The sequence below is a fragment of the Notolepis coatsorum genome, assembly GCF_963971535.1.
Source record: "Notolepis coatsorum genome assembly, chromosome: 17".
Lineage (NCBI taxonomy): Eukaryota > Metazoa > Chordata > Actinopteri > Aulopiformes > Paralepididae > Notolepis > Notolepis coatsorum.
Window position 1 is genome coordinate 15,388,212 of NC_140181.1, and position 26,453 is coordinate 15,414,664.

The 26,453-nt window shown below is 43.3% G+C and overlaps 2 protein-coding genes across 2 annotated transcripts in view; one reads left to right on the top strand and one right to left on the bottom strand.

Annotated features, from left to right (window-relative positions):
- Nucleotides 1-2,834: 2,834 nt before the first annotated feature.
- On the bottom strand, nucleotides 2,835-6,627 carry cptp (ceramide-1-phosphate transfer protein). The gene is made up of 2 exons (XM_084334227.1): nucleotides 6,293-6,627; nucleotides 2,835-4,827 (listed from the first exon to the last, which is right to left on the bottom strand). Exons 1-2 carry the CDS (start codon nucleotides 6,424-6,426, stop codon nucleotides 4,305-4,307), a joined length of 657 nt encoding a protein of 218 aa, XP_084190353.1. The 5' UTR covers nucleotides 6,427-6,627; the 3' UTR covers nucleotides 2,835-4,304.
- Nucleotides 6,628-14,380: 7,753 nt separating this feature from the next.
- The window catches only part of ints11 (integrator complex subunit 11), a 45,339-nt gene continuing 33,266 nt past the window's right edge, over nucleotides 14,381-26,453 (top strand). Inside the window, exons 1-7 of the mRNA XM_084332904.1 lie at nucleotides 14,381-14,580; nucleotides 15,355-15,452; nucleotides 16,867-16,940; nucleotides 18,211-18,439; nucleotides 21,378-21,476; nucleotides 21,949-21,983; nucleotides 22,300-22,438. Of these exons, the coding sequence (XP_084189030.1) occupies nucleotides 14,553-14,580; nucleotides 15,355-15,452; nucleotides 16,867-16,940; nucleotides 18,211-18,439; nucleotides 21,378-21,476; nucleotides 21,949-21,983; nucleotides 22,300-22,438 (702 nt within the window). The 5' untranslated portion in view covers nucleotides 14,381-14,552. The remainder of the gene's footprint in view (nucleotides 14,581-15,354; nucleotides 15,453-16,866; nucleotides 16,941-18,210; nucleotides 18,440-21,377; nucleotides 21,477-21,948; nucleotides 21,984-22,299; nucleotides 22,439-26,453) is intronic.

Genomic DNA, 26,453 nt, shown 5'->3' on the forward strand with positions numbered 1-26,453 from the left:
TGGAACCTATGATCAGAATTCTCTTACTGTGATTCTAGTAAAGACAATATTAGTGAAATTATTAAACCACTCCCCTTTGCTGGAGATCCCCTGGCCTCAGGGACCCCTGGGGGTCCACGGACCCCACTTTGAGAACCACTAGCCGAGCATATAATATGTGCTTTCAAGTCATGTCGAACATTTGTATTTATTTATTTAACCTTTATTGAAGGCGAGACGGCACCCCCAAAATCGCCTTTTTTCGACGATATTGAGATTTTGTTATATTTTGCTTCCTAAACATGTCTTCTATGAAGCTAGTGACAATAAAACGTCAATAACACACATTTAGTTGTTTATTTGACTTCATTTTGCCTGATTGCGCCCATAAATGTGCACATATTTAATGGGGAAGTGCCTCATTTGCATTATATAAACATACATTTCAGAAAACTTGCAATATATTTTCTTAGTTTATATGTACATAACAAACTGGGAAAGTTTCATAGTGATATCTATTCAAATATTCGTTTAGGGTACTACTGTTACTACACTGTTTGTTTGTAGCCTGTGTGTAGTTCTGTTCAGTTCAATAACATCATTATTATTATGTTATTCAGTTATCAGACATGTGTTTAGGTTGTCTATTACTAATGGTTTGATTGGGTGTTGCGTTTGTAAATAGCTGTTTCAAATAAAAATGTATGGCATTTTACAATACAAAACTTTGAGGTCGTTTTCTGAAAAACTAGTTTTTATGCATTTTACTTACACACAAAGTCTTGGAACTCCATTTCCCTAGTACCTACACACACCAAACTTTCCACATTTCTTCCCATCCATATTATGCTTCTTTCTATAGAAAGGTTTGTTGATATATATCGTTCATAGCCTGCCTGGTTTATAGTACATTTTATACCCAAACTAGGCGATTTTTTTTTAGTGGACAGTAGTTCCTGATGTATGGGCTGATAAGAGGACATATCCACAAAGTCTTTCTATACAAAGTTTCGTTTTGAATGTATCAACAAAATGAAACCAAGTTTTTGAATCTGGCATTATCCATTTTGGTGATGCGAGTCTTGGCGATACATGCAAATATGTGCATATTTAATGTAGGAAGTGCCTCATTTGCATATATAAACATAAAATACAAGGCAACAAGGCACTTGTTACACAAACACCTCTGTGATAAGAGTCCTAAAAAGTAGTGAGGGGGATCAATTTGTCCATTTTCAAAGTCTTTTGCATCTCGTTCCAAGTGCTGGGAGAAGCTAATTGGAAATATTGATAATACATCTAGAGTACATTTACATTTTGTCATTTAGCTGACGCTTTTATCCAAAGCGACTTACAAGTTCTGTACGAGAAGTGCGCAACTTGTCTACGACAAGTACACATGTTAATGACCCAACAGCGTGGGAAAGTTGGATTTTCCCTTCATACCGGAGTTGGGGGTGTGCTGATGATATTGATTGAACCTTTTATACTCAGGTGTGCTCGGAGGTGAGGCCACCTCATTTACAGAACTGCTAAGTTTACAACAAAACAATGTGCAGTGCAATGAGTTAAAAAAATATTTTTGAAGTCCATTCCAGGCAGAGGGAGCAGAGAACATGAAGGCCCTTTTCCCAAACTCTGTGCGGGTTCTGGGTACTGAGGCATATAAATAGTCCTGTGATCTTAGGCTGTAAAATGGGTTTGATGTGATGGTGAGGTATGAACTGAGGTAAAAAAGGGAGTTGACCAATAATTGCTTTATAAATGAAGGTGTACCAATGAAGCAGTCTACGGGCAGTCAAGGATGGCCAGTTAACTTTAGCGTACAGAGTGCAATGATGGGTAAGTGATCTATAAGTATCATACCTATCTCCAGGAATAAATCTAAGTGCAGAGTGGTACACAGAGTCCAATGGTTTCAGGGTGGAAGCTGAAGCATGATGATAAATGACATCTCCATAATCAAGAACAGATACAAAAATTGACTCAACAAGGGAATCTAGAGCGATTTCTGGCGCAGCTTAGACGCAAGTTTCTCAGTATGAAATTTAAAGGTACATTTTCGTCTATCCACAGGCCCAGATATTTATATTCGGTGACTCTGCTAATTTGTGTACCATTTAGAGATATCTGTAAATTATTGTAATCTACATTTTTTGCCCTGGAAAATATCATGAATTTTGTTTTATTAGAATTGAGAACAAGCTACATAGGCGGCTGGGTGGCGCAGCGGAGATTGCGCTCGTCACCAAGGCGAGAGACTCCGGTCTCGAATCCGGGTGTCAGCATTGCCTCCGGCTTGGGCCAGCCGTCATACTAACTCGTTTGGCTGAGTTAGCGGGAGGGAAGTCGATGGGGTGGTAATCTGGCATTCTGGACACAGCGACTCCTACAGGTCAGGTCAGGGCGCCTGCACAGCAAAAGACAGGAAGTGGTGAAGGCAGCGTGACCTCCCACGCGTTACACCTTCATCAATGAGAGTCCGCGCTGTCAGGTGAAAAGAGAGCCACTGGCTGTCTCCGCATGTGTCGGATGAAGCATGTGGTAGACCTCAGGGCTCCCTTGACCGACCAGTAGGGGGCACATGCGCACAACGACCAGGTAGGGGAGGGGGGAATTGGCATAACGACTAAATTGGGATGGGAGGAAAAGCACAGAAAATCAGGCGGAGAAAAAGATACAAAAAAAAATAAAAAATTGAGAACAAGCTTACGTTGATGTAGGGCATCTTGCAAAGCGATAAAAGAGAGCTGCACGTTTTCAGTAGCTAACGGCACAGAATCCGCCATATAATAGATAACGGTGTCATCAGCATATAAATGGACTTGACAGGACTCATTTAAAGATAATAAAATATTGTTTATGTAGATTGTGAAGAGGACAGGGCCCAGCACCGAACCCTGCGTAACTCCGTTGCCTATGGATAGAAACTCAGACCGGACATGGCCAGCTCACACACTGACGCCTGGATGTTAAATAGTCATGAAACCAGCTAAGGGCATTGTCATCCAGATCAATACTAGTTAGTCTATGCAGTAGAAGGGAGTGATCGACTGTATCGAAGGCCTTCGAAAGGTCTATGAAAAGTGCTGCGCAATGTTTTTTATTACCCAAGGCTGAGCTAATATCGTTCACAACCAGTGTAATTGCAGAGGTTGTACTATGCTGGGCTCTGAAACCAGACTGATGAGGACTAAGCATAGAGTAGAGTTAATTGAAAGAAAATGTTTGAACCGATTCTTTACTAGTGACTCCAATACTTTTGCCAAACAGGGCAGCCTAGTATAGATGGGTCCATCATTCTAAATTAACTCTCTCTCAGCACCCTTAAAGTGGGAGTACGCTAGCCGATTTCCACTCAAGAGGAAGCTTACCAGAGGCAACAGATATTAAATATGTAAGTCAACTTGATATACACACACACACACACACAAATGCTTCAAGAAATCATCAAATCAAAAGCAGCTTATGAAAACATTAATTGTAATTAAATAGTTGTGTGTTGCATGATTTCAGATAAATCAAAATATTTCTTTTACTGCGTCATTTCCAAGTTGCCGACTAAAACACTTGAATACATGACATGTCGTATATTCATTTTATATGGTTATAAAATATGACATTACATGTGAAAGAGAGAAAACCACAGACGAAAGCTGAATTTAAAAGATCACGAAGTGCTGCGCATCGTTATAATTAACGGTTAGATTCAAATATATACATACATTTACAATAATCATGAACAAAACAACACAGTACAGGTTCTAGCTGTATTGATTCAATAACATTCATCAGTCTAATCTTTACCCCAGCGAAGGGAAGCTATAGTTAGTGTTAGTTACAGGAATGACCGGTAATGGTTTGACGGTCAATGTGTTAGTAGAGGCAACCTGGAAATAGAGTCCACCTGTATTTCACATTTAACAAAGGGGATGTATCAGAGGCTGAGCCAGAATCAATATGCCTAGACTCAGACAGTTTTTCCCCAGAGCCATCACCACCGTGAGCTCCGATATGCACTAACAGTAACACCCCCCTCTCCCACTCTGCGCAATATATCAATTATCTACCCACTACTGTCTAACACTGTGATTTTTGTATATTCTGTATTGTATAGTATTGTGATATTTGTATAGTATTGTGACACTATGTTTATTTTTGTATTACTTGTGTGAACCAGCACCTTAAATTTTAGCCACTAATCTCGTTGTACGAAAGTATAATGACAATATAATGTCTATTCTATTCTATTCCATAATCCACACATATCCCCACCTTGAACTGCCGGCCGTCAGTGTTCATTAAGAGTCTCTCTTCCCCGTCGTCTACGGCAAGTCCAGTATGTTATTCTGAGCGTACAGGTCCTCCGTGACCCGGTACACCTCAGATATAAGAGGCAGAGCGTCGCCCAACATGGCCACCACCTGCTCCGGGGGTCCCACGTTCATCACGTCGAAGAACGCGGGCCGTCCGGGGAGGACGTGGAAGGCCATGCCTGCGGCCGTACGCACCACCCAGGGATGGTGCCGGGACAGGGACTCGTTGTAGGACTCGGAGCACATGGCGGAGGTCCTGCCGTGCTCATCGCTGGTGCGGAGACGCTCCAGGAAGAGCTCCAGCCAGCGCAGGGCGCGGTGCAGCCTCAGCAGGGTGCGGCAGCCGGACTCCGCGTGGACACCTCTCTTCTGCAGGTCCACCAGGCCGTGGTCCAGCTCGTACCTCACCATGGACTGGACCGTGACGTAGTGGGCGCCGTTCTCTCCGTGCAGGTGGTTCACCAGGATCTGGAGCTTGTTGACGGCGTCCTTGGAGATGAAGCCGAAGACGTTCCCCAAGCTGTTCATGAACCTGTGTGACCATAAAATAATTATTAGGTTAGATTGAGTTGAAATCGATTTTAATTACGTGGTCATCTACATGTTAAAATAAGCGATCTACACGTTAGAATAAGTGTCTTATCTACATGTTAGAATAAGTGGTCTACGTGTTAAAATACAAGTGGTCTACAATACATGTTAAAATACGTGGTATACATGTTAAAAATAACTAAATAAGTGGTCAAATGTGTCCTTGGAACAAGTATAATAATCTACCAGTGCACAGTAAGCAAATTTGTCTTGGAAAGATGTTTTGAAATAATGAAAAGATCTAGGGTTCTCTCTCCTGATTGGATAAAGTGGGAACGGGAATCGACATTTCTTTTCCGTTTACTGCAGAGTGGAGGGACTGGGAGACCCATGCTACTGACCACTCTATATCAGTGATGGCTGTTTACTGCAGAGTGGAGGGACTGGGAGACCCATGTTACATACTGATCACTATATATCAGTGATGGCTGTTTACTGCAGAGTGGAGGGACTGGGAGACCCATGTTACTGACCAGACACTCTATATCAGTGATGGCAGTTTACTGCAGAGTGGAGGGCCTGGGAGACCCATGATGCTACTGATCACTATATATCAGTGATGGCTGTTTACTGCAGAGTGGAGGGACTGGGAGACCCATGTTACATACTGACCACTATATATCAGTGATTGCTGTTTACTGCGGAGTGGAGGGACTGGGAGACCCATGCTACTGACCACATCAGTGATGGCTGTTTACTGCAGAGTGGAGGGACTGGGAGACCCATGCTACAGACCACTATATATCAGTGATAGCTGTTTACTGCAGAGTGGAGGGACTGGGAGACCCATGCTACAGACCACTATATATCAGTGATGGCTGTTGGAATGTAGAGCTATTTAACACTTATTTTAACCAAAAAATACCACTTAACAGCATTTAATGAAACAAACAATGGTAACAACTAAACAACAATACTAGTACTGTATGGAATAATGATCTACACTAGTTTGCATGACAAACAGGCTCCTAAAAGTACAGGCAGAACTGCACAAACACTACCGGTACAGCACTGTACACAGTGTACAGGGTAGTATACTTTATTAAGTTGCTTTGCAAAAGATTATGAAATGTAGGTGTATCCCCCCCCCCCCCCTGTCACATGGCTGGTATGGGCAACGGATATACCATAATATACCGAAGGATAGGACAGCTGTCCCTTGATTGATTGAAAACTTTATTAACAGATTGCAGAATGGGTACAATACAGTACAGCTCAATACACACAATTGTTAAGGGGATGCAGACCAGAGAAACACTTTCGTCTTGTTTACATCGGGGTCCCGGTCCCCCATTTTCAATTCATCATAACATATAATATGACACACACGACATACATACAGCACTGCTACATCTATACCCTCAAGCCCAAGTTAGCATCTACTACTAGGCAGCTAAAGCACGTACCTTACAAGTCCACGCCACCCGGCGACATACTGTTCAGTGTAGACCTCTTTGTTTTCCGACAAGCACGTCTTAAAAGTGTCGAGAACCTCCTTTAAGCTGAATTTGTTATCTTCAACCGCCACACAATCTGCCATGGTTTTAGTGCTGTCGGTAGAAACGAGAGCGGCCAACGGATGAATGAGAGAGAACCGACCTAACGAGTATTTAATCCTACAGTTTGGGTGTTTATTATTATGAGTACAGGTGTGTTCTTCACCATGTAAACCCGGACATCAGCAGCTCGCCACCTGAGAGGAGAACAGCACGCAGACCACTGCACTTCCGCGTTGCATGGAGCTCGTGATTGGGGGGGGGGGGGCGGGGGGGGAACAAATTAATTAATGTTGATTATATAACCTTAACGTATGTGGTTGTAGGGTATGTCTGTTGTGTACGTTTTGATAGTTCGTTTTTCGTTTCAAACGGAAATACGAAAAAACTAAACGAAAAACGAACTATCAAAACGTACACGGACCGACACTCTTTTAGTACTCAACCAACCGGCGTGTGGGCAGATTGTCCAGAGCATAGATATATATAGATATCTATGGTCCAGAGCTCAAAATACCGGAAGTGTTGCGGTGTTTCCGAAAGAAAATCGAGTAGGGTCTATCTGCAGCGTCGCAAGCCCAACGTCTGGGCGGGGCTTCGTGGCTTGTCCTCGGTTTGAGGCGGGCCATCCCAATAGTATCCAGCTGCAGCCGTTCAGACCAGCGCTTACAAGCCCCGCACATACAAGCCCCGCACGCCTGTACGTTAATGCCAAGCAAGCAGTGCAAAAATGCTTCCGCATTCGTCACCGCACGCTAGTGCGGTAAAGCGCCCTTCTTTTCAGACAAATGCTACCGTGCGTGCACCGGCGGCGGCGTGCTCGCTCAGGTGCGTGCGTGCGCCGGCGTGCTCGCGCGAGGTGCCCGCGCATGCGACACGAGCGGAGCTCAATATATATAAGTCACCGCCCCTTATTCAGTATCCAACAAATAGCTCAATCGGCAAGGACACATGGCTGTGGATCCTATGGCTTGTTTGCTGGCGAGTTCGAATCCCATCGAAAATATTTTTTAACGTGATTTTTTTTTAACGTGTATTCTTTCGCCGATTAAGGTTAGGCATTGTTTCGGAGTTGGTTAAGGTTAGAACGGTTAAGTTTAGGCGCTGTTAAGGAGCTGGTTAAGGTTAGAGTTTGTCAAAGAGAATGGCAATATAATTTCTATGGTTAAGGTTAAGGTTAGGCATTGTTTCGGAGTTGGTTAAGGTTAGAACGGTTAAGTTTAGGCGCTGTTAAGGAGCTGGTTAAGGTTAGAGTTTGTCAAAGAGAATGGCAATAGACAGCCTATTTCCGCGAAAATGAAAGGCGCATTACTGCATGCCACTACGGTAAATTTTTGCACTGCTTGCTTGGCATAAAGCTACACGCGCCCCGCACATAGCAACCCCTCGCTTCCATTGGCTGATTTTGGTGACGTGATTTTGGGTCACGTTGCACGTTGCACTGCGGGATTGATTGATTGATTGATTGAAAACTTTATTAACAGATTGCCGTATGATTTGGGTCACGTTGCACTGCGGGATTGATTGATTGATTGATTCATTGATTCATTGATTCATTGATTCATTGATTGATTGAAAACTTTATTAACAGATTGATTGATTGATTGATTGAAAACTTTATTAACAGATTGCCGAATGGGTACACGTGACCACAGGCCCTGATTGATTGATTGAAAACTTTATTAACAGATTGTAGAATGGGTACACGTGACCTGACCGATTGATTGATTGATTGATTGATTGATTGAAAACTTTATTAACAGATTGCAGAATGGGTACAGTGACCGATTGATTGATTGATTGATTGATTGATTGATTTATTGATTTATTGATTTATTGATTGAAAACTTTATTAACAGATTGCAGAATGCAGTACAGCTCAATACACACAATTGTTAAGGGGATGCAGACCATGCAGTACTGTTACATTTGTGACATACAGTAAATATATACAAGGGGGAGGGAACTGTACATTTATGATGAATTGAAAATGGGGGACCCTGATGTAAACAAGACGGAAGTCTATCTCTGGTCTGCATCCCCTTAACAATTGTGTGTATTGAGCTGTACTGCAGATATATTTCAATTGCTTTACTTATTTACATAAGTATTATAGGCCTACAGCAGTATTGTACAGACAGTCTGTGTGAAGTCTGTGTCGATCCAGCTGCACAAAGGCAGAGCAATAGGCTCTACAGAGGGTGGTGAAGGCGGCAGGCAGGATTGTCGGGACTCCTCTATCAAACATCACCTCCGTCTTCACCTCCCGCTGCCTCCACCGCTCCAAGTGTATCATCAAGGACCAGTCTCACCCAGCACATCACCTCTTTCAGCTCCTTCCCTCAGGGAGGAGATACCGGTCCATACATGCCAAGAGTTAAATATTTAAGAACAGCTTTTTCCCCCAAGCAGTCAGACTGTTAAACGCTCATTGACTGTCCCCTCACGTGCACCATGCACTTACCTGGACTTGATAATCACTGTTACCACTCATCATGCACTTTATTTAAAATATTCTGTTATGTACAGTGTTATATGTGTTTCATGTATGTATATATTGTACTACGGTCTGTGGGAGCTCCCCTGAAATTTCACTCACGGTCATATAAGAGTTTTAATGTAGAAGGTTTTATTAATGAAATGTTGGGTATAAACTGGGAGGAGGTATGTTGTGAGGATGACCCAGAGGTTGCACTGGACTTATTTATGTCAGAAACAAATCAGCCCCATGGATAGATAGTAGCTTTTAATGAATTTTAATGAATGAGAGAGACATACTGTAGCCAAAAAAGCATCAGTGTGTTCCAGTTCTGCAGATGACAGACAAAAGTACCGTTCCTTACGTAATCAAGTCACAAAGTTAAATAAGGTGAGAAAAAGGGAATATTTTAAACCATGGTTATATGATGTGAGAAATGATGGTAAAAATCTATGGAATGTTTTAAATCAAATTATGGGTAGAAAATCCAATGTCTGTACATGGTACATTAAAACTCTTATATGACCGTGAGTGAAATTTCAGGGGAGCTCCCACAGACCGTAGTACAATATATACATACATGAAACACATATAACACTGTACATAACAGAATATTTTAAATAAAGTGCATGATGAGTGGTAACAGTGATTATCAAGTCCAGGTAAGTGCATGGTGCACGTGAGGGGACAGTCAATGAGCGTTTAACAGTCTGACTGCTTGGGGGAAAAAGCTGTTCTTAAATATTTAACTCTTGGCATGTATGGACCGGTATCTCCTCCCTGAGGGAAGGAGCTGAAAGAGGTGATGTGCTGGGTGAGACTGGTCCTTGATGATACACTTGGAGCGGTGGAGGCAGCGGGAGGTGAAGACGGAGGTGATGTTTGATAGAGGAGTCCCGACAATCCTGCCTGCCGCCTTCACCACCCTCTGTAGAGCCTCTTGCTCTGCCTTTGTGCAGCTGGATAACCACACAGACTTCACACAGACTGTCTGTACAATACTGCTGTAGGCCTATAATACTTATGTAAATAAGTAAGGCAATTGAAATATATCTGCAGTACAGCTCAATACACACAATTGTTAAGGGGATGCAGACCAGAGAAAGACTTCCGTCTTGTTTACATCAGGGTCCCCCATTTTCAATTCATCATAAATGTACAGTTCCCTCCCCCTTGTATATATTTACTGTATGTCACAAATGTAACAGTACTGCATGGTCTGCATCCCCTTAACAATTGTGTGTATTGAGCTGTACTGCATTCTGCAATCTGTTAATAAAGTTTTCAATCAATCAATCAATCAATCAATCAATCAATCAATCAATCAATCAATCAATCAATCGGTCACTGTACCCATTCTGCAATCTGTTAATAAAGTTTTCAATCAATCAATCAATCAATCAATCAATCAATCGGTCAGGTCACGTGTACCCATTCTACAATCTGTTAATAAAGTTTTCAATCAATCAATCAGGGCCTGTGGTCACGTGTACCCATTCGGCAATCTGTTTTCAATCAATCAATCAATCAATCAATCTGTTAATAAAGTTTTCAATCAATCAATCAATCAATCAATCAATCAATCAATCAATCAATCAATCAATCCCGCAGTGCAACGTGACCCAAATCATACGGCAATCTGTTAATAAAGTTTTCAATCAATCAATCAATCAATCCCGCAGTGCAACGTGCAACGTGACCCAAAATCACGTCACCAAAATCAGCCAATGGAAGCGAGGGGTTGCTATGTGCGGGGCTTGTATGTGCGGGGCTTGTAAGCGCTGGTCTGAACGGCTGCAGCTGGAAGCATCTCGGCCATCGTGGCTTGTTGTTAAGGGGATGCAGACCAGAGAAAGACTTTCGTCTTGTTTACATCAGGGTCCCCCATTTTCAATTCATCGTAACATATGTGACATACATGACATACCGATAGACAGTACTGCTACATCTATACATTTATGACATACCAGATTTGCAATTACAGTACTGTTTGTGATACAAAAAGAGTCCAGAAAGAAAAGAGTATATACATTAGACGTAGAAACTGTACATTGGATTGGGTAGGTGGGGGTGGGGGGGGGACTGTACATTGGAGGTGGATGGGTGGGTGGGGGGGGTGGGGGGGGGGGGGGGTTGGGTAGGAGTGGGGGGGGGGTTGGGTAGGAGGGGTGGGTGGGGGACACTGTACACCTGTACAAACAAACACTGTACATTGGATTATTGACAAGACCATACTTGGTAATTTACTGTACATTGGAGGGGGTTGTGTTCGGACATTTACAGGGGCCAGTTTCGAGTTGCAGTCTCCCTTAGGTGTTTTTTGAGAGTGTTTTTGAAAGTGGGTAGTGATTCACATTCCTTTACAGCTTTGGGTAGGGCGTTCCACATTGAGCGTGACGTGGCATAATTGCGAAACGTGTTTAGTCCCTTGTTTGAGCCGAATCTGGGTTTAACATGATTTGTGGAGCTCCCTCTGGTGTTGTGATCGTGGTATTCACTGACCTTTGGGAAGTATTTTGTCATGTACATGGGTACCTTGGTCGTGTAGTGTATCTTGTAGACCAGGCCCATTGCAAGTTGCTGTACTCTGTCGTCTACTCTAAGCCATCCTAGGTTGTCAAAGTGGGCAGGGGTGAGGTGGGTTTTAGGAGTAAGGTCAAGCAGTAGTCTGACCAGTTTGTTTTGAGATGTTTGTAATTTTGTTTTTAGCGCCTTTGAGGTGCTTTGGTACCATGAGGTGCAAGCATAGTCGTAGTACCCTTGAATGAGTGCTCCTGCTAGAGTCTTCAGGGTATTCTTGTTTACCAGTGAGGAGATCCGGTACAAGAATCGAGTTCGTTGGTTGACTTTTTTTATTACATTGGATGCCATTTTGTCACAGGAAAGATTTGCCTCTAGGATGGAACCCAGGTAGGTAATATCTTCTTTCCTTGTGACAATATTGTCACCCACTGTAACTGAGAAGCCGTCGGTCTTGTTGAGTTTGTTATTTGAACCGAAGAGAATGGACTCTGTTTTGCCCATGTGTAATGATAGTTTGTTATCAGCGAGCCATATGCAGATTTTGCCTAGTTCTGAGCTGAGGGTTTTTTCAACCTGTAACTTGTTCTTGTCAGAGACCAGCAGGGCTGAGTCGTCCGCAAACAGGAACAAGTTGCAGTCACAAGCTGATGACATGTCATTTGCATAAATTAGGAACAGTAGCGGACCTAGTATGCTTCCTTGTGGAACACCACAGCTTACTGTGAGGGGGGGGATAATTGCAGCCTGGAACATACATGTTTCGGAACCAATGTGTAACTAGACAGTTACAATATAACATTTATATTAATTAACCCAGTTAATGCCTTAAGAGAAAGAGTCTGGTGGTCAATTACTACGGAAATGTTGTGTCTGACTCTTACTAATAATAACTAATTCCGCCGTCAATAGAATTCTCTGTGATACTTTCTGAATATGATTTGGGAATGGGCAGGGTTTTAATAGAAGAAAGACAGCGTAAACAATATAATTAACTCTGAATATAATAATGACGAAAAATAAACAGGATACACAACAAGGTGCACTACATTATAACCTCATCGCATGCACCTTGTGTATCCTGTTTATTTTTCGTCATTATTATATTCAGAGTTAATTATATTGTTTACGATTTGATTGATTGACAGGCTTTGATTGATTGATTGATTGATTGATTGTATTGAGCTGTACTGTACTGTACCCATCTGCAATCTGTTAATAAAGTTTTCAATCAATCAATCAATCATGTGTCTGACTCTGACTCTGAGTTGACATAACGAGAACACTAAAGAAACACAGAACATTCCGTCCGTGCAGAGAGTAAGTAAGTAAGTAAGTAAGTAAGTAAGTAAGTAAGTAAGTAAGTAAGTAAGTAAGTAAGTAAGTAAGTAAGTAAACTTTATTTGTATAGCACCTTTCTCAGATAAAATCACAAAGTGCTTCACAGAAGTAAAACATAGCAACATAGAGATGAACGCACTACACATAAAACAATTCTGACACATCGTAAGCATAGGCATAATTACAATTAAATAACTAAATAAAATGTAACATGTAAGCACACAGAGAGCTGGGCTCGAACCCAGGGTCTCCTGCATTGGTGGTGATCGCCTTGCCCACTGCACCACTTAGTCAGAGTCAGAGTCAGACACATGATTGATTGATTGATTGAAAACTTTATTAACAGATTGCAGATGGGTACAGTACAGTACAGCTCAATACATACAATTGTTAAGGGGATGCAGACCATTGATTGATTGATTGATTGAAAACTTTATTAACAGATTGCAGAATGGGTACAATACAGTACAGCTCAATACACACAATTGTTAAGGGGATGCAGACCAGAGAAAGACTTTCGTCTTGTTTACATCAGGGTCCCCCATTTTCAATTCATCAGGACATATATGACATACATGACATACAGATAGTCAGTACTGCTACATCTATACATTTATGACATACCAGATTTGCAAATACAGTACTGTTTGTGATACAGAAGGAGTCAGGAAAAGGGAGTATATACATTTGACGTAGAAACTGTACATTGGAGGAGGTTGGGTGGGGGGGGTTGGGTACACTGGGATATTGACAACCATACTGGGTAATCTACATTGGAGGTGGTTGGGGGGGGGGGGGGGGGGCACACTGTATAAACAAGCAAAACTGTACATTGAGGGGGGGGGGGGATCTATACATTTATGACATACCAGATTTGCAAATACAGTACTGTTTGTGATACCAAAAGAGTCAAAAAAAAAAGTATATACATTTGACGTAACTGTACATTGGATTGGGTAGGTGGGGGTGGGGGGGGGGACTGTACATTGGAGCCCTGCAGCTAAGAAATACATACAGTATATAATAATTGTATATAATAATTGTAAAGTGTTTTTTTATGTTTGATGTAATGCGGCTAGGTGGTGCAGTGGGCAATGCGAGCACCAGATCAAGTAGCGTTAGAGAAGGGGGGTGTGAGTGAGCGAGTAGTTCAGAGTCAGGCCACGGGAGGCGAAGCATGTATCGCGGAGGGGGAATCAGTCAGGAGGAAGCAGCGTTAGCTGCACGCCATTGGACGATGTGGGGGATGAAAGATTCCAGTAGATGGCGGTAGAGTAGAAGGAGAAGAGAATTTGTGAGAAGATCAATCAGTTAGGCAGCAATACCATAGATATATATAGAACACTAGATAGCTTACCCGCACTGCCGGCCAATGGAGAGCGACGTTTTAAAGATGTTTTTTTTTACAAACCGCTTGAATCATAGCCACGTTAATAATGCTTGTAATAAACCAACCCGTTTGTAAATCCGTCAATATTTCAGCGAGTTATGAGTATTTTTGTCTGTGCAGCTCACTCACTCTCACTCAAGGCTGACTCGAGCAAGATGGCGGCGGTTCAGTGACGCTGGTGACTCCGCCTTAAGCTATCTAGTGTTCTATATATATCTATGAGCAATACGCCGAAAGGTGTCTAGTCTGCCGGAAATCACACGAAGAAGAAGAAGAAGAAGAAGAAGAAGAAGAAGAAGAAGAAGACTTGTTATTAAACAATAGTTTGTAAGCAAAGTGTTGTTAATTGTTGGGTTGAATCAGTCCGCTTGGGCAACCTATCTATCTGGTACCTGTCTGTCTACTACTAGCTGAGAGTGAGACTGAGAAGAAGAACTAGCATGCCTGAAATTAAAGTGACACCACTGGGTGAGTAGTAGCTAGCTGCGAGCTAGCTAGCATCAGCACAACTAACAACAACACTAGTCAAATGAAACGTCCAAGCAATCAGATATTACTACTATCACCATTGTTAGCTAACAACAGTAACTACCCACGCATATGTAACGTTACCATACGTTACAGCTCTGTGCATTTGATTGTGTTGAAATGTGTTTAATGTGCCCATAACATGAATGAATGAAAACTATTTAACAGATTGCAGAATGGGTACAATACAGTACGGCTCAATATCAATACACACAATTGTTAAGGGAATGCAGACCAGAGAAAGACGTTTGTCTTGTTTACATCAGGCTCCCCCATTTTCATTTCATATTGACATTTAAGACATACTCAACATACATGACATTTATGGCATAGGGACATAGGTATTTAGTACTGATACATTTGTGACATACGGTATTCAAATATACAGTACTGTTACTCATAGATCCTGACAGAGTATATATACATATGATGGGGAGGGGACTGTACATTAGGAGGGGGTGGGTGGGAGAGAAACATGCATACGGCGGGGAGAGAATATATACATGCGGTGGGGAGGAGACTGTCTAATGTCTATTAGGTGGGGGTGGGGGGTTTGGACATTTACGGTGGCCAGTTTCGAATTGCAGCCTCCCGTAGGTGCTCTTTAAGAGCGGTTTTGAATGTGGGTAGGGATTCACATTCCTTTACAGCTTTACATCTGCTTTGTGCCGTGCGTAACATTATTACCCTCCACCACTGTCTTCACTCTTCAAGGTGCTGGACAAGATGTTGGTCGCAGCTGCATCCTTGTGTCCATTGGAGGCAAGAACATCATGCTGGATTGTGGAATGCACATGGGATTCAATGATGACGTACGTAGTGGAGAAGAGGAAACAAATAGGTCTTGTGTAGACACACCAGACCCAAGTTCAAGATCACCCAAGTTCAAGTTTGTTTACTGTGGTCACATGTATGTTAACACAGGGTCAATGGGGCGACAGTGGCTCGGGAGGTAGAGCAGTCGTAGAGCAATACGGAGGTGAATCCCGGTTCGATTCCCACTCCTCCCGGGCAGCATGTCGAGGAGAGACTTACTTAACCCCTAACTGCTCCCGATGAGCAGGTCAGCACCTTGCATGGTTGCCTCTGCCGTCGGTGTGTGAATGGGTCAAATGTGAGGAACAAATTGTTAAAGTGCTTTGGATAAAAGCTGCTATATAAATGCACCATTTACCATTTAGGTATGTTAACACAGGGTCAATACGGTACAATGAACATGTGAGCACTAGTCATATAAAGATCAAATAGTAAGATGCAAAAGTAAATACAAATGGAATACCATAGTAAAAAATATAATAATAATAATAATATGAAAATGAGGATTTGCCAACCTGCTCATCAGGAGCAGTTAGCGGTTAAGTGGCTTGCTCAAGGACACATTGACATGCTGCCTGGGAAGACCGGGAATCAAACCGGGAACCTTCTGATTACCAGACGTCGACGACCACTCTAACCTCCTACCTCCTGAGCCACTGTTGCCCTGAGTGTATACAAGTATTGCACAAATTGAGTGAGATACGAGAGAATAGAATGGGATGAATACAATATCACACTATAAATAATGACTGAGTAAAAGGTGATGAGTGTATACAACATGTATTACACATTGGCTATATAGCACCACTCCTGGTTCAATAGCAGCACTGCACAGTAGACGTGTGTAGGTGGGTGCGCCTTTTAAATCTTAGTCTGGCTTGGTAGAGACAGAAAAACAGTTAACTCTCAGGTTACTTTCTCACTATTTCTAGTACAAGCCATATCCTAATGAATCTTCCTCACAAACATACACAAAGCCATCAGCAGGAAAGACCAAACAAGACGCCCTCTGTTTTTAAGTGAGCCTGTGGGAAACGCTGCATGTTATTCCAAGTTCAAGTTTTGTTTCATTTGTCACATATAAGGTACATGTATCTTACAGTGAAATGCTTGGTTCTGTATGAGCCTCCTGAGATTGTGCTTCATACAGTAAAAAAGTAAGAATAAAGACAAACACTATACAAAATAATACAAACTAAAGTACAACCTAAAGTACAAATGCAAGCTTTTTAAAATGCAAAAATGAGATGGCGATGTAGTGAAAATCTTTTTGTAATAAATAGATCAAAATATGATGCAGTGTTTAATAGTGTCTAATAATTCCCACAGTATCAGACCTCTTAGTCCCCATGTGGTGCAGAGTCCGTGAACCAGCTCCTCTCTAATGGTGTTTCTGTGTCGTCCTTTCAGAGACGGTTCCCAGACTTCTCCTATATCACCCAGAACGGGCGCCTAACAGAGTTCTTGGACTGTGTGATCATCAGGTGTGTAATCTCATGTTTTTATTTGTTGTTTTCTATCTCACTGATACGCTAGAGCAGCGTTTCCCAAACTCTGGGTCGCAACCCAAAATGGGTCCCGGACCCGTTTTTATTGGGTTGCCAAATTTTTTTATTTTTTTAAAAAGCTGTAGATGTGTTGATTCAGTTTGGCACCACATACTTATGTGAATCTGGGTTTTCTACTCTAGCATACCTGAAAAACAAATACAGAAACAGACTAAATGCTCAGCATGACCTCAGAATAGCACTTTCAAAAACCAAGCCCAGAATAGATCTGCTGGTTGAAAACTTCAACCAGCCACATACCTCTCATTAGATTTCATTGTGCCATAGATGAAATATTATACCCCTTCTAGCATGATGTCAGGTCAGTAGAATTTAAAAATAAGTCGGTACAAATTAATCAGAATGTTGCTCAATGTTGGGGTTTAAGGTTGAGGGACGGAGGGAGGGGGTAAGAAATGGAGAGTTGAAAAAGGGGTGAGAAATAGAAAGGAGAGTAGAACATGTTTGTTCATTTAAAAGTGTTACAAAATTGTATGTACATATGTTATGAGGTGGTGAGAAACTTAACATTACACTCTGATGATTGCTGTGATGTACTTTTATAATTAAATAAATACATTTCATATACATTTGAAATTCATGGTTTGTTGTGTTCTTTATCAGTAGTTTATAAATGTATGTTATGGCAATTCATGATGTATTTTTGTAAGTTTGGGTCCCGGGGAAACACCAAATTTCTCTTTTGGGTCTCGAGCTGAAAAAGTTTGAGAAAGTACAAGTTATTGTTGGGGGCCGTTATGGACGTCAGATAGGGGGCCGTTATGGAACATGGATGTTAGACAGGAGGGGGGCGTTATGGAACATGGATGTCAGACGGGAGGGGGGCGTTATGGAACATGGATGTCAGACAGGAGGGCGGCGTTATGGAACATGGATGTCAGACAGGGGGGCGTTATGGAACATGGATGTCAGACAGGGGCGGGCGTTATGGAACATGGATGTCAGACAGGGGGACGTTGACACAATGTCTATATTACTACCTACTATACTAATATGTCTCTACTTCTATGCACTCAACACTGCAGCACCCAAGTTTCAACACTCTTTGCAGAACATTGTTACTCAGCTGAAAGAGTTGTACCCTTCCTGCTGACAGAACCTGTAAGTCGCTTTGGATAAAAGCATCAGCTAAATGTAAATGTTAAGGGTTGAGATTTGAGATCCACTGCTCTAACCCCGTCCCCAGTCACTTCCACCTGGACCACTGTGGCGCTCTGCCCTACATGAGTGAGATGGTGGGCTACGACGGGCCCATCTACATGACCCACCCCACCAAGGCCATCTGCCCCATCCTGCTGGAGGACTTCCGCAAGATCACGGTGGACAAGAAGGGAGAGACCAACTTCTTCACCTCGCAGATGATCAAGGACTGCATGAAGAAAGTGGTGCCTCTGAACCTCCACCAAACCGTGCAGGTCAGAACCAGAACCAGAATAAAAAAGCAACAATTAACTTAATTAATTAAGGAGTAAGAAAAGCAGGTATTTCTATACAATAAACTGTCTGTGCAATAACGTTACAGCCTTTCCATGTGTCCCGGACATCCGTCCGTGACTAGCTTGCTCATTGGAAAAGCTTCTATCCCCGGGCCATCAGGCTGCTCAATGTGCAGGGCTCTACAGTGCGACCAAATTGCTCGCATATGCCCTTAAAAATATGTGTGTGCGAACCGTAAAAATCAATTACGCGCACGCTGTGCGAGTACAGATTATAGCCTCGCGTCTTTTTTTTCCTCCGCCGCGAGATCGTTAAAAAACTACAAGTCCCACATTGCACTCAAGCCAACGGTCCAATCACAGTAGAGTGACGTGACTGGTTTCATGAGAAAGAAAGCAAATGACCAATCGGAAGCTCTCATTTGGCTTGTTTACTTCCTGAAACCATTGCGATATGCGAGAGTTTCCCGAGACATGTAACTTCTAGTCTTACCAATAGCAATATATTTTAGAACACCTAGATTTAGCGATAGTAATATAACGTTAATGCAACAAAACGAATGCCTTGCTTTGTTAATCATAACGTTGATGCAGTAGCGTATGCCGGTGTGTTGACTGTAACGGACATGATAACAACATAACACTGTACACATTCAAATTGCGATAATCGATTCTAACATTTTCAAATCGATGCAGTTGAATTTTCCCCTTAGGATCGATGCATTGTTACACCCCTACACCAAAGTAACTGGCCCACTGTGTATGTGTGTACAGCTAACTTGGCTAGCGTTATGAACAGCAGAGGTGGGCAATAGGGTCCAGCTGCAGCGCCGGACGGCCGGAGTGCAAGCGGTGTGACGTAATTGGCAGACTCGACTGTCAATCAATGGTCTACCTGACACGCAAACTCATAAACAATGTTTCTGTACTGGAGGTGTACAGTATTTCAATAGGCAACCCTGAAAGGATTATTTCTCTAGAAGAGCAACACAGCCAAAACATAGGCATTGTATGCATAAAAGGGGCAAAAGCTAAAGTTAAGTGACTGTTACTTTTGTAGCAGTAGTTTGATTTGATAGTTTATTTGATAGGGACAGCACATGTTAATGAACATCAAGTACAAAATACAAAATGTAAACATGCAGGGTTGTAGCAAGAGCTAATTTACACACATGCACGCACAGTACAAATATACATTTATATAAAAAAAAAAAAAAAAAAAACTCTTTTACTTGAAATATTTTCACTGTGCTCCTAAATATTTTTGGGTGCTCCTAAATTTCTTTGTGTGCTCCTAACTTTGCACCTGTGCCCCTAGTGAAAAAGGTTAGCGTAGAGCCCTGATGTGGACTCACTGTAACACTAACTCATCCATTCTACATTCACTGTAACATTAATTCATCCATTCTACACTCACTGTAACACTAACTCATCCATTCTACACTCACTGTAACACTAACCCACACTAACCCATCCATTCTACACTCACTGTAACACTAACTCATCCATTCTACACCCACTGTAACACTAACTCATCCATTCTACACTCACTGTAACACTAACTCATCCATTCTACACTCACTGTAACACTAACTCATCCATTCTACACTCACTGTAGTAACACTAACTCATCCATTCTACACTCACTGTAACACTAACTCATCCATTCTACACTCACTGTAGTAACACTAACTCATCCATTCTACACTCACTGTAACACTAACTCATCCATTCTACACTCACTGTAGTAACACTAACTCATCCATTCTACACTCACTGTAACACTAACCCATCCATTCTACACTCACTGTAACACTAACTCATCCATTCTACACTCACTGTAACACTAACTCATCCATTCTACACTCACTGTAGTAACACTAACTCATCCATTCTACACTCACTGTAACACTAACCCATCCATTCTACACTCACTGTAACACTAACTCATCCATTCTACACTCACTGTAACACTAACTCATCCATTCTACACTCACTGTAACACTAACTCATCCATTCTACACTCACTGTAACACTAACTCATCCATTCTACACTCACTGTAACACTAACTCATCCATTCTACACTCACTGTAACACTAACTCATCCATTCTACACTCACTGTAACACTAACTCATCCATTCTACACTCACTGTAACACTAACTCATCCATTCTACACTCACTGTAACACTAACTCATCCATTCTACACTCACTGTAACACTAACTCATCCATTCTACACTCACTGTAGTAACACTAACTCATCCATTCTACACTCACTGTAACACTAACTCATCCATTCTACACTCACTGTAACACTAACTCATCCATTCTACACTCACTGTAACACTAAATCATCCATTCTACACTCACTGTAACACTAACTCATCCATTCTACACTCACTGTAGTAACACTAACTCATCCATTCTACACTCACTGTAACACTAACTCATCCATTCTACACTCACTGTAGTAACACTAACTCATCCATTCTACACTCACTGTAACACTAACTCATCCATTCTACACTCACTGTAACACTAACTCATCCATTCTACACTCACTGTAACACTAACTCATCCATTCTACATTCACTGCACACAACACCCTCATGCACACGCTCACTTTAAACATTCACCTTTAACATTCACTCACTTTAAACACTTTTTAAGACATTACACCATATTTGTATCTATTTATTCCTACAAATCTGCACTACCTCCTCTATCTAATTTATTCATTTGTACATTTTAGTTTAGTATATTGTATATTTTTGTATAGTGTTGATCTTTACTCTTTTACCCTTTTTCTACTGGGGCACTTCACCAGAAAACAACGCAGGTGGTCTATTTTAAGAAGTCACTTAATTAGAACCAGATACATTACAGAGTCGTGTAATGTTTCGTATAATTTGCAGGTGGACGATGAGCTGGAGATCAAGGCTTACTATGCAGGCCACGTTCTGGGAGCAGCCATGGTGCAGATGAAAGTAGGACTGGAGTCTGTGGTCTACACCGTAAGTACACACACACACACACACGCACACACACACACATAGGGTGAGGCCTGCTCTAGACCTACACTGTGAGTACACACACACACACACACACACACACACAGGATGAGGCCTGCTCTAGAGTCTGTGGTCAACACCGTGACTACAGACACACACACACACACACACACACACACACACACACACACACACACATAGGGTGAGGCCTGCTCTAGACCTACACTGTGAGTACACACACACACACACAGGGTGAGGCCTGCTCTAGAGTCTGTGGTCAACACCGTGACTACAGACACACACACACACACACACCCACCCACACACAGGGTGAGGCCTGCTCTAGAGTATGTGGTCTACTCTACACCGTGACTACAGACGCACTCTTCCGTCTTTTCAAATACATTCATTCCCTTTTGAGAATCGGTGAATTGTGATCACATTACGAATAACCTCAAATCTCTTTCATCTGCAGGGAGATTATAACATGACACCAGACAGACATTTGGGGTAAGTGGGATTGATTTGACTGTAATGATACACTGTCCCTTGAGTCTTCTGTTGCGATTCATACATATTGTTACCGTATTCTATGTTTCTGTAGGGCTGCATGTATTGATATAGTATTTATACAGTATTCTATGTTTCTGTAGGGCTGCATGGATTGATAACAGTATTTATACAGTAGTATATGTTTCTGTAGGGCTGCATGGATTGATACAGTAGTATGTTCCTGTAGGGATGCATGCATTGATACAGTATTCTATGTTCCTGTAGGGCTGCATGGATTGATGTAGTATTTATACAGTATTCTATGTTTCTGTAGGGCTGCATGGATTGATAAGTGCCGCCCAGACCTTCTCATCTCAGAGTCTACATACGCCACAACCATCCGTGACTCAAAGAGATGCAGGGAGAGAGACTTCCTGAAGAAGGTGCACGAGACGGTGGAGCGCGGAGGAAAGGTGAGGCCTACTCTAGAGACACAGGGTGAGACCTACTCTAGAGACACAGTGAGACCTACTCTAGAGACACAGGGTGAGACCTACTCTAGAGACACAGGGTGAGACCTACTCTAGAGACACAGGGTGAGACCTACTCTAGAGACACAGGGTGAGACCTACTCTAGAGACACAGTGAGACCTACTCTAGAGACACAGGGTGAGACCTACTCTAGAGACACAGGGTGAGACCTACTCTAGAGACACAGTGAGACCTACTCTAGAGACACAGGGTGATCTACTCTAGAGACACAGTGAGACCTACTCTAGAGACACAGGGTGAGACCTACTCTAGAGACACAGGGTGAGACCTACTCTAGAGACACAGGGTGAGACCTACTCTAGAGACACAGAGTGATCTACTCTAGAGACACAGGGTGAGACCTACTCTAGAGACACAGGGTGAGACCTACTCTAGAGACACAGGGTGAGACCTACTCTAGAGACACAGGGTGAGACCTACTCTAGAGACACAGGGTGAGACCTACTCTAGAGACACAGGGTGAGACCTACTCTAGAGACACAGTGAGACCTACTCTAGAGACACAGGGTGAGATCTACTCTAGAGACACAGTGAGACCTACTCTAGAGACACAGGGTGAGACCTACTCTAGAGACACAGGGTGAGACCTACTCTAGAGACACAGGGTGAGACCTACTCTAGATACACAGTGAGACCTACTCTAGAGACACAGGGTGAGACCTACTCTAGAGACACAGGGTGATCTACTCTAGAGACACAGGGAGATCTACTCTAGAGACACGGGGTGAGACCTACTCTAGAGACACAGGGTGAGACCTACTCTAGAGACACAGTGAGACCTACTCTAGAGACACAGGGTGAGACCTACTCTAGAGACACAGGGTGAGACCTACTCTAGAGACACAGGGTCATCTACTCTAGAGACACAGGGTGATCTACTCTAGAGACACAGGGTGAGACCTACTCTAGAGACACAGGGTGAGACCTACTCTAGAGACACAGGGTGATCTACTCTAGAGACACAGGGTGATCTACTCTAGAGACACAGGGTGAGACCTACTCTAGAGACACAGGGTGAGACCTACTCTAGAGACACAGGGTGAGACCTACTCTAGAGACACAGGGTGAGACCTACTCTAGAGACACAGGGTGAGACCTACTCTAGAGACACAGGGTGAGACCTACTCTAGAGACACAGGGTGAGACCTACTCTAGAGACACAGGGTGAGACCTACTCTAGAGACACAGGGTGAGACCTACTCTAGAGACACAGGGAGATCTACTCTAGAGACACAGGGTGAGACCTACTCTAGAGACACAGGGTGATCTACTCTAGAGACACAGGGTGAGACCTACTCTAGAGACACAGGGTGAGACCTACTCTAGAGACACAGGGTGAGACCTACTCTAGAGACACAGGGTGAGACCTACTCTAGAGACACGGGGTGAGACCTACTCTAGAGACACAGGGTGAGACCTACTCTAGAGACACAGGGTGAGACCTACTCTAGAGACACGGGGTGAGACCTACTCTAGAGACACGGGGTGAGACCTACTCTAGAGACACAGGGTGAGACCTACTCTAGAGACACAGGGTGATCTACTCTAGAGACACAGTGAGACCTACTCTAGAGACACAGGGTGATACCTACTCTAGAGACACAGGGTGAGACCTACTCTAGAGACACAGGGTGATCTACTCTAGAGACACAGGGTGAGACCTACTCTAGAGACACAGTGAGACCTACTCTAGAGACACAGGGTGAGACCTACTCTAGAGACACAGGGTGAGACCTACTCTAGAGACACAGGGTGAGACCTACTCTAGAGACACAGTGAGACCTACTCTAGAGACACAGGGTGAGACCTACTCTAGAGACACAGGGTGAGACCTACTCTAGAGACACAGTGAGACCTACTCTAGAGACACAGGGTGAGACCTACTCTAGAGACACAGGGTGAGACCTACTCTAGAGACACAGTGAGACCTACTCTAGAGACACAGGGTGAGACCTACTCTAGAGACACAGGGTGAGACCTACTCTAGAGACACAGGGTGAGACCTACTCTAGAGACACAGGGTGAGACCTACTCTAGAGACACAGGGTGAGACCTACTCTAGAGACACAGGGAGATACCTACTCTAGATACACAGGGTGAGACCTACTCTAGAGACACAGGGTGAGACCTACTCTAGAGACACAGTGAGACCTACTCTAGAGACACAGGGTGAGACCTACTCTAGAGACACAGGGTGAGACCTACTCTAGAGACACAGGGTGAGACCTACTCTAGAGACACAGGGTGAGACCTACTCTAGAGACACAGGGTGAGACCTACTCTAGAGACACAGGGTGAGACCTACTCTAGAGACACAGGGTGAGACCTACTCTAGAGACACAGGGGGAGACCTACTCTAGAGACACAGGGTGAGACCTACTCTAGAGACACAGGGTGAGACCTACTCTAGAGACACAGGGTGAGACCTACTCTAGAGACACAGGGTGAGACCTACTCTAGAGACACAGGGTGAGACCTACTCTAGAGACACAGGGTGAGACCTACTCTAGAGACACAGGGTGATCTACTCTAGAGACACAGGGTGAGACCTACTCTAGAGACACAGGGTGATCTACTCTAGAGACACAGTGTGATCTACTCTAGAGACACAGGGAGAGACCTACTCTAGAGACACAGGGTGAGACCTACTCTAGAGACACAGGGTGAGACCTACTCTAGAGACACACAGTGAGACCTACTCTAGAGACACACAGTGAGACCTACTCTAGAGACACAGGGTGAGACCTACTCTAGAGACACAGGGTGAGACCTACTCTAGAGACACAGGGTGAGACCTACTCTAGAGACACAGGGTGAGACCTACTCTAGAGACACAGGGTGAGACCTACTCTAGAGACACAGGGTGAGACCTACTCTAGAGACACAGGGTGAGACCTACTCTAGAGACACAGGGTGATCTACTCTAGAGACACAGTGAGACCTACTCTAGAGACACAGGGTGATCTACTCTAGAGACACAGTGAGACCTACTCTAGAGACACAGGGTGAGACCTACTCTAGAGACACAGGGTGAGACCTACTCTAGAGACACAGGGTGAGACCTACTCTAGAGACACAGGGTGAGACCTACTCTAGAGACACAGGGTGAGATCTACTCTAGAGACACAGGGTGAGACCTACTCTAGAGACACAGTGATACCTACTCTAGAGACACAGGGTGAGACCTACTCTAGAGACACAGGGTGAGACCTACTCTAGAGACACAGGGAGAGACCTACTCTAGAGACACAGGGTGAGACCTACTCTAGAGACACAGGGTGATCTACTCTAGAGACACAGGGTGAGACCTACTGTAGAGACACAGGGTGAGACCTACTCTAGAGACACAGGGTGAGACCTACTCTAGAGACACAGGGTGAGACCTACTCTAGAGACACGGGGTGATCTACTCTAGAGACACAGTGAGACCTACTCTAGAGACACAGGGTGAGACCTACTCTAGAGACACAGGGTGAGACCTACTCTAGAGACACAGGGTGAGACCTACTCTAGAGACACAGTGAGACCTACTCTAGAGACACAGGGTGAGACCTACTCTAGAGACACAGGGTGAGACCTACTCTAGAGACACAGGGTGAGACCTACTCTAGAGACACTGTAACTGAGGGGTTACAAAACCCTGACTGTATTAAAGATTGTGATATATTAAACCACTGCTAGTTATGTACTTTAATTACTGGCCAAACAGTACATCAAATATTGATGGTGAACACCCACACAAGAATACGGCATTGACACATAAATTATATTGGAGGGTTATTTATTATTATTAAGCAACGTTAGGTTACAGATTGAGAATTAGGCTCGCGCTTGTATGGCGAAGAACATACGTAAAGTCAGTCAAGAGCATAAGTCAATGAGAATAGTAGGAATACTATGATGGGTCTAAGCTGACGCCACCTGTGGTATAGCAAT

Coding starts and splice junctions, on each gene's coding strand:
- cptp (XM_084334227.1), bottom strand. CDS start 6,426: ATGGCAGATTGTGTGGCGGTTGAAGATAACAAATTCAGCTTAAAGGAG. Junction 4,828..6,292: donor GGGTGGCGTGGACTTGTAAG/GTACGTGCTTTA, acceptor ATGGTCACACAG/GTTCATGAACAGCTTGGGGA.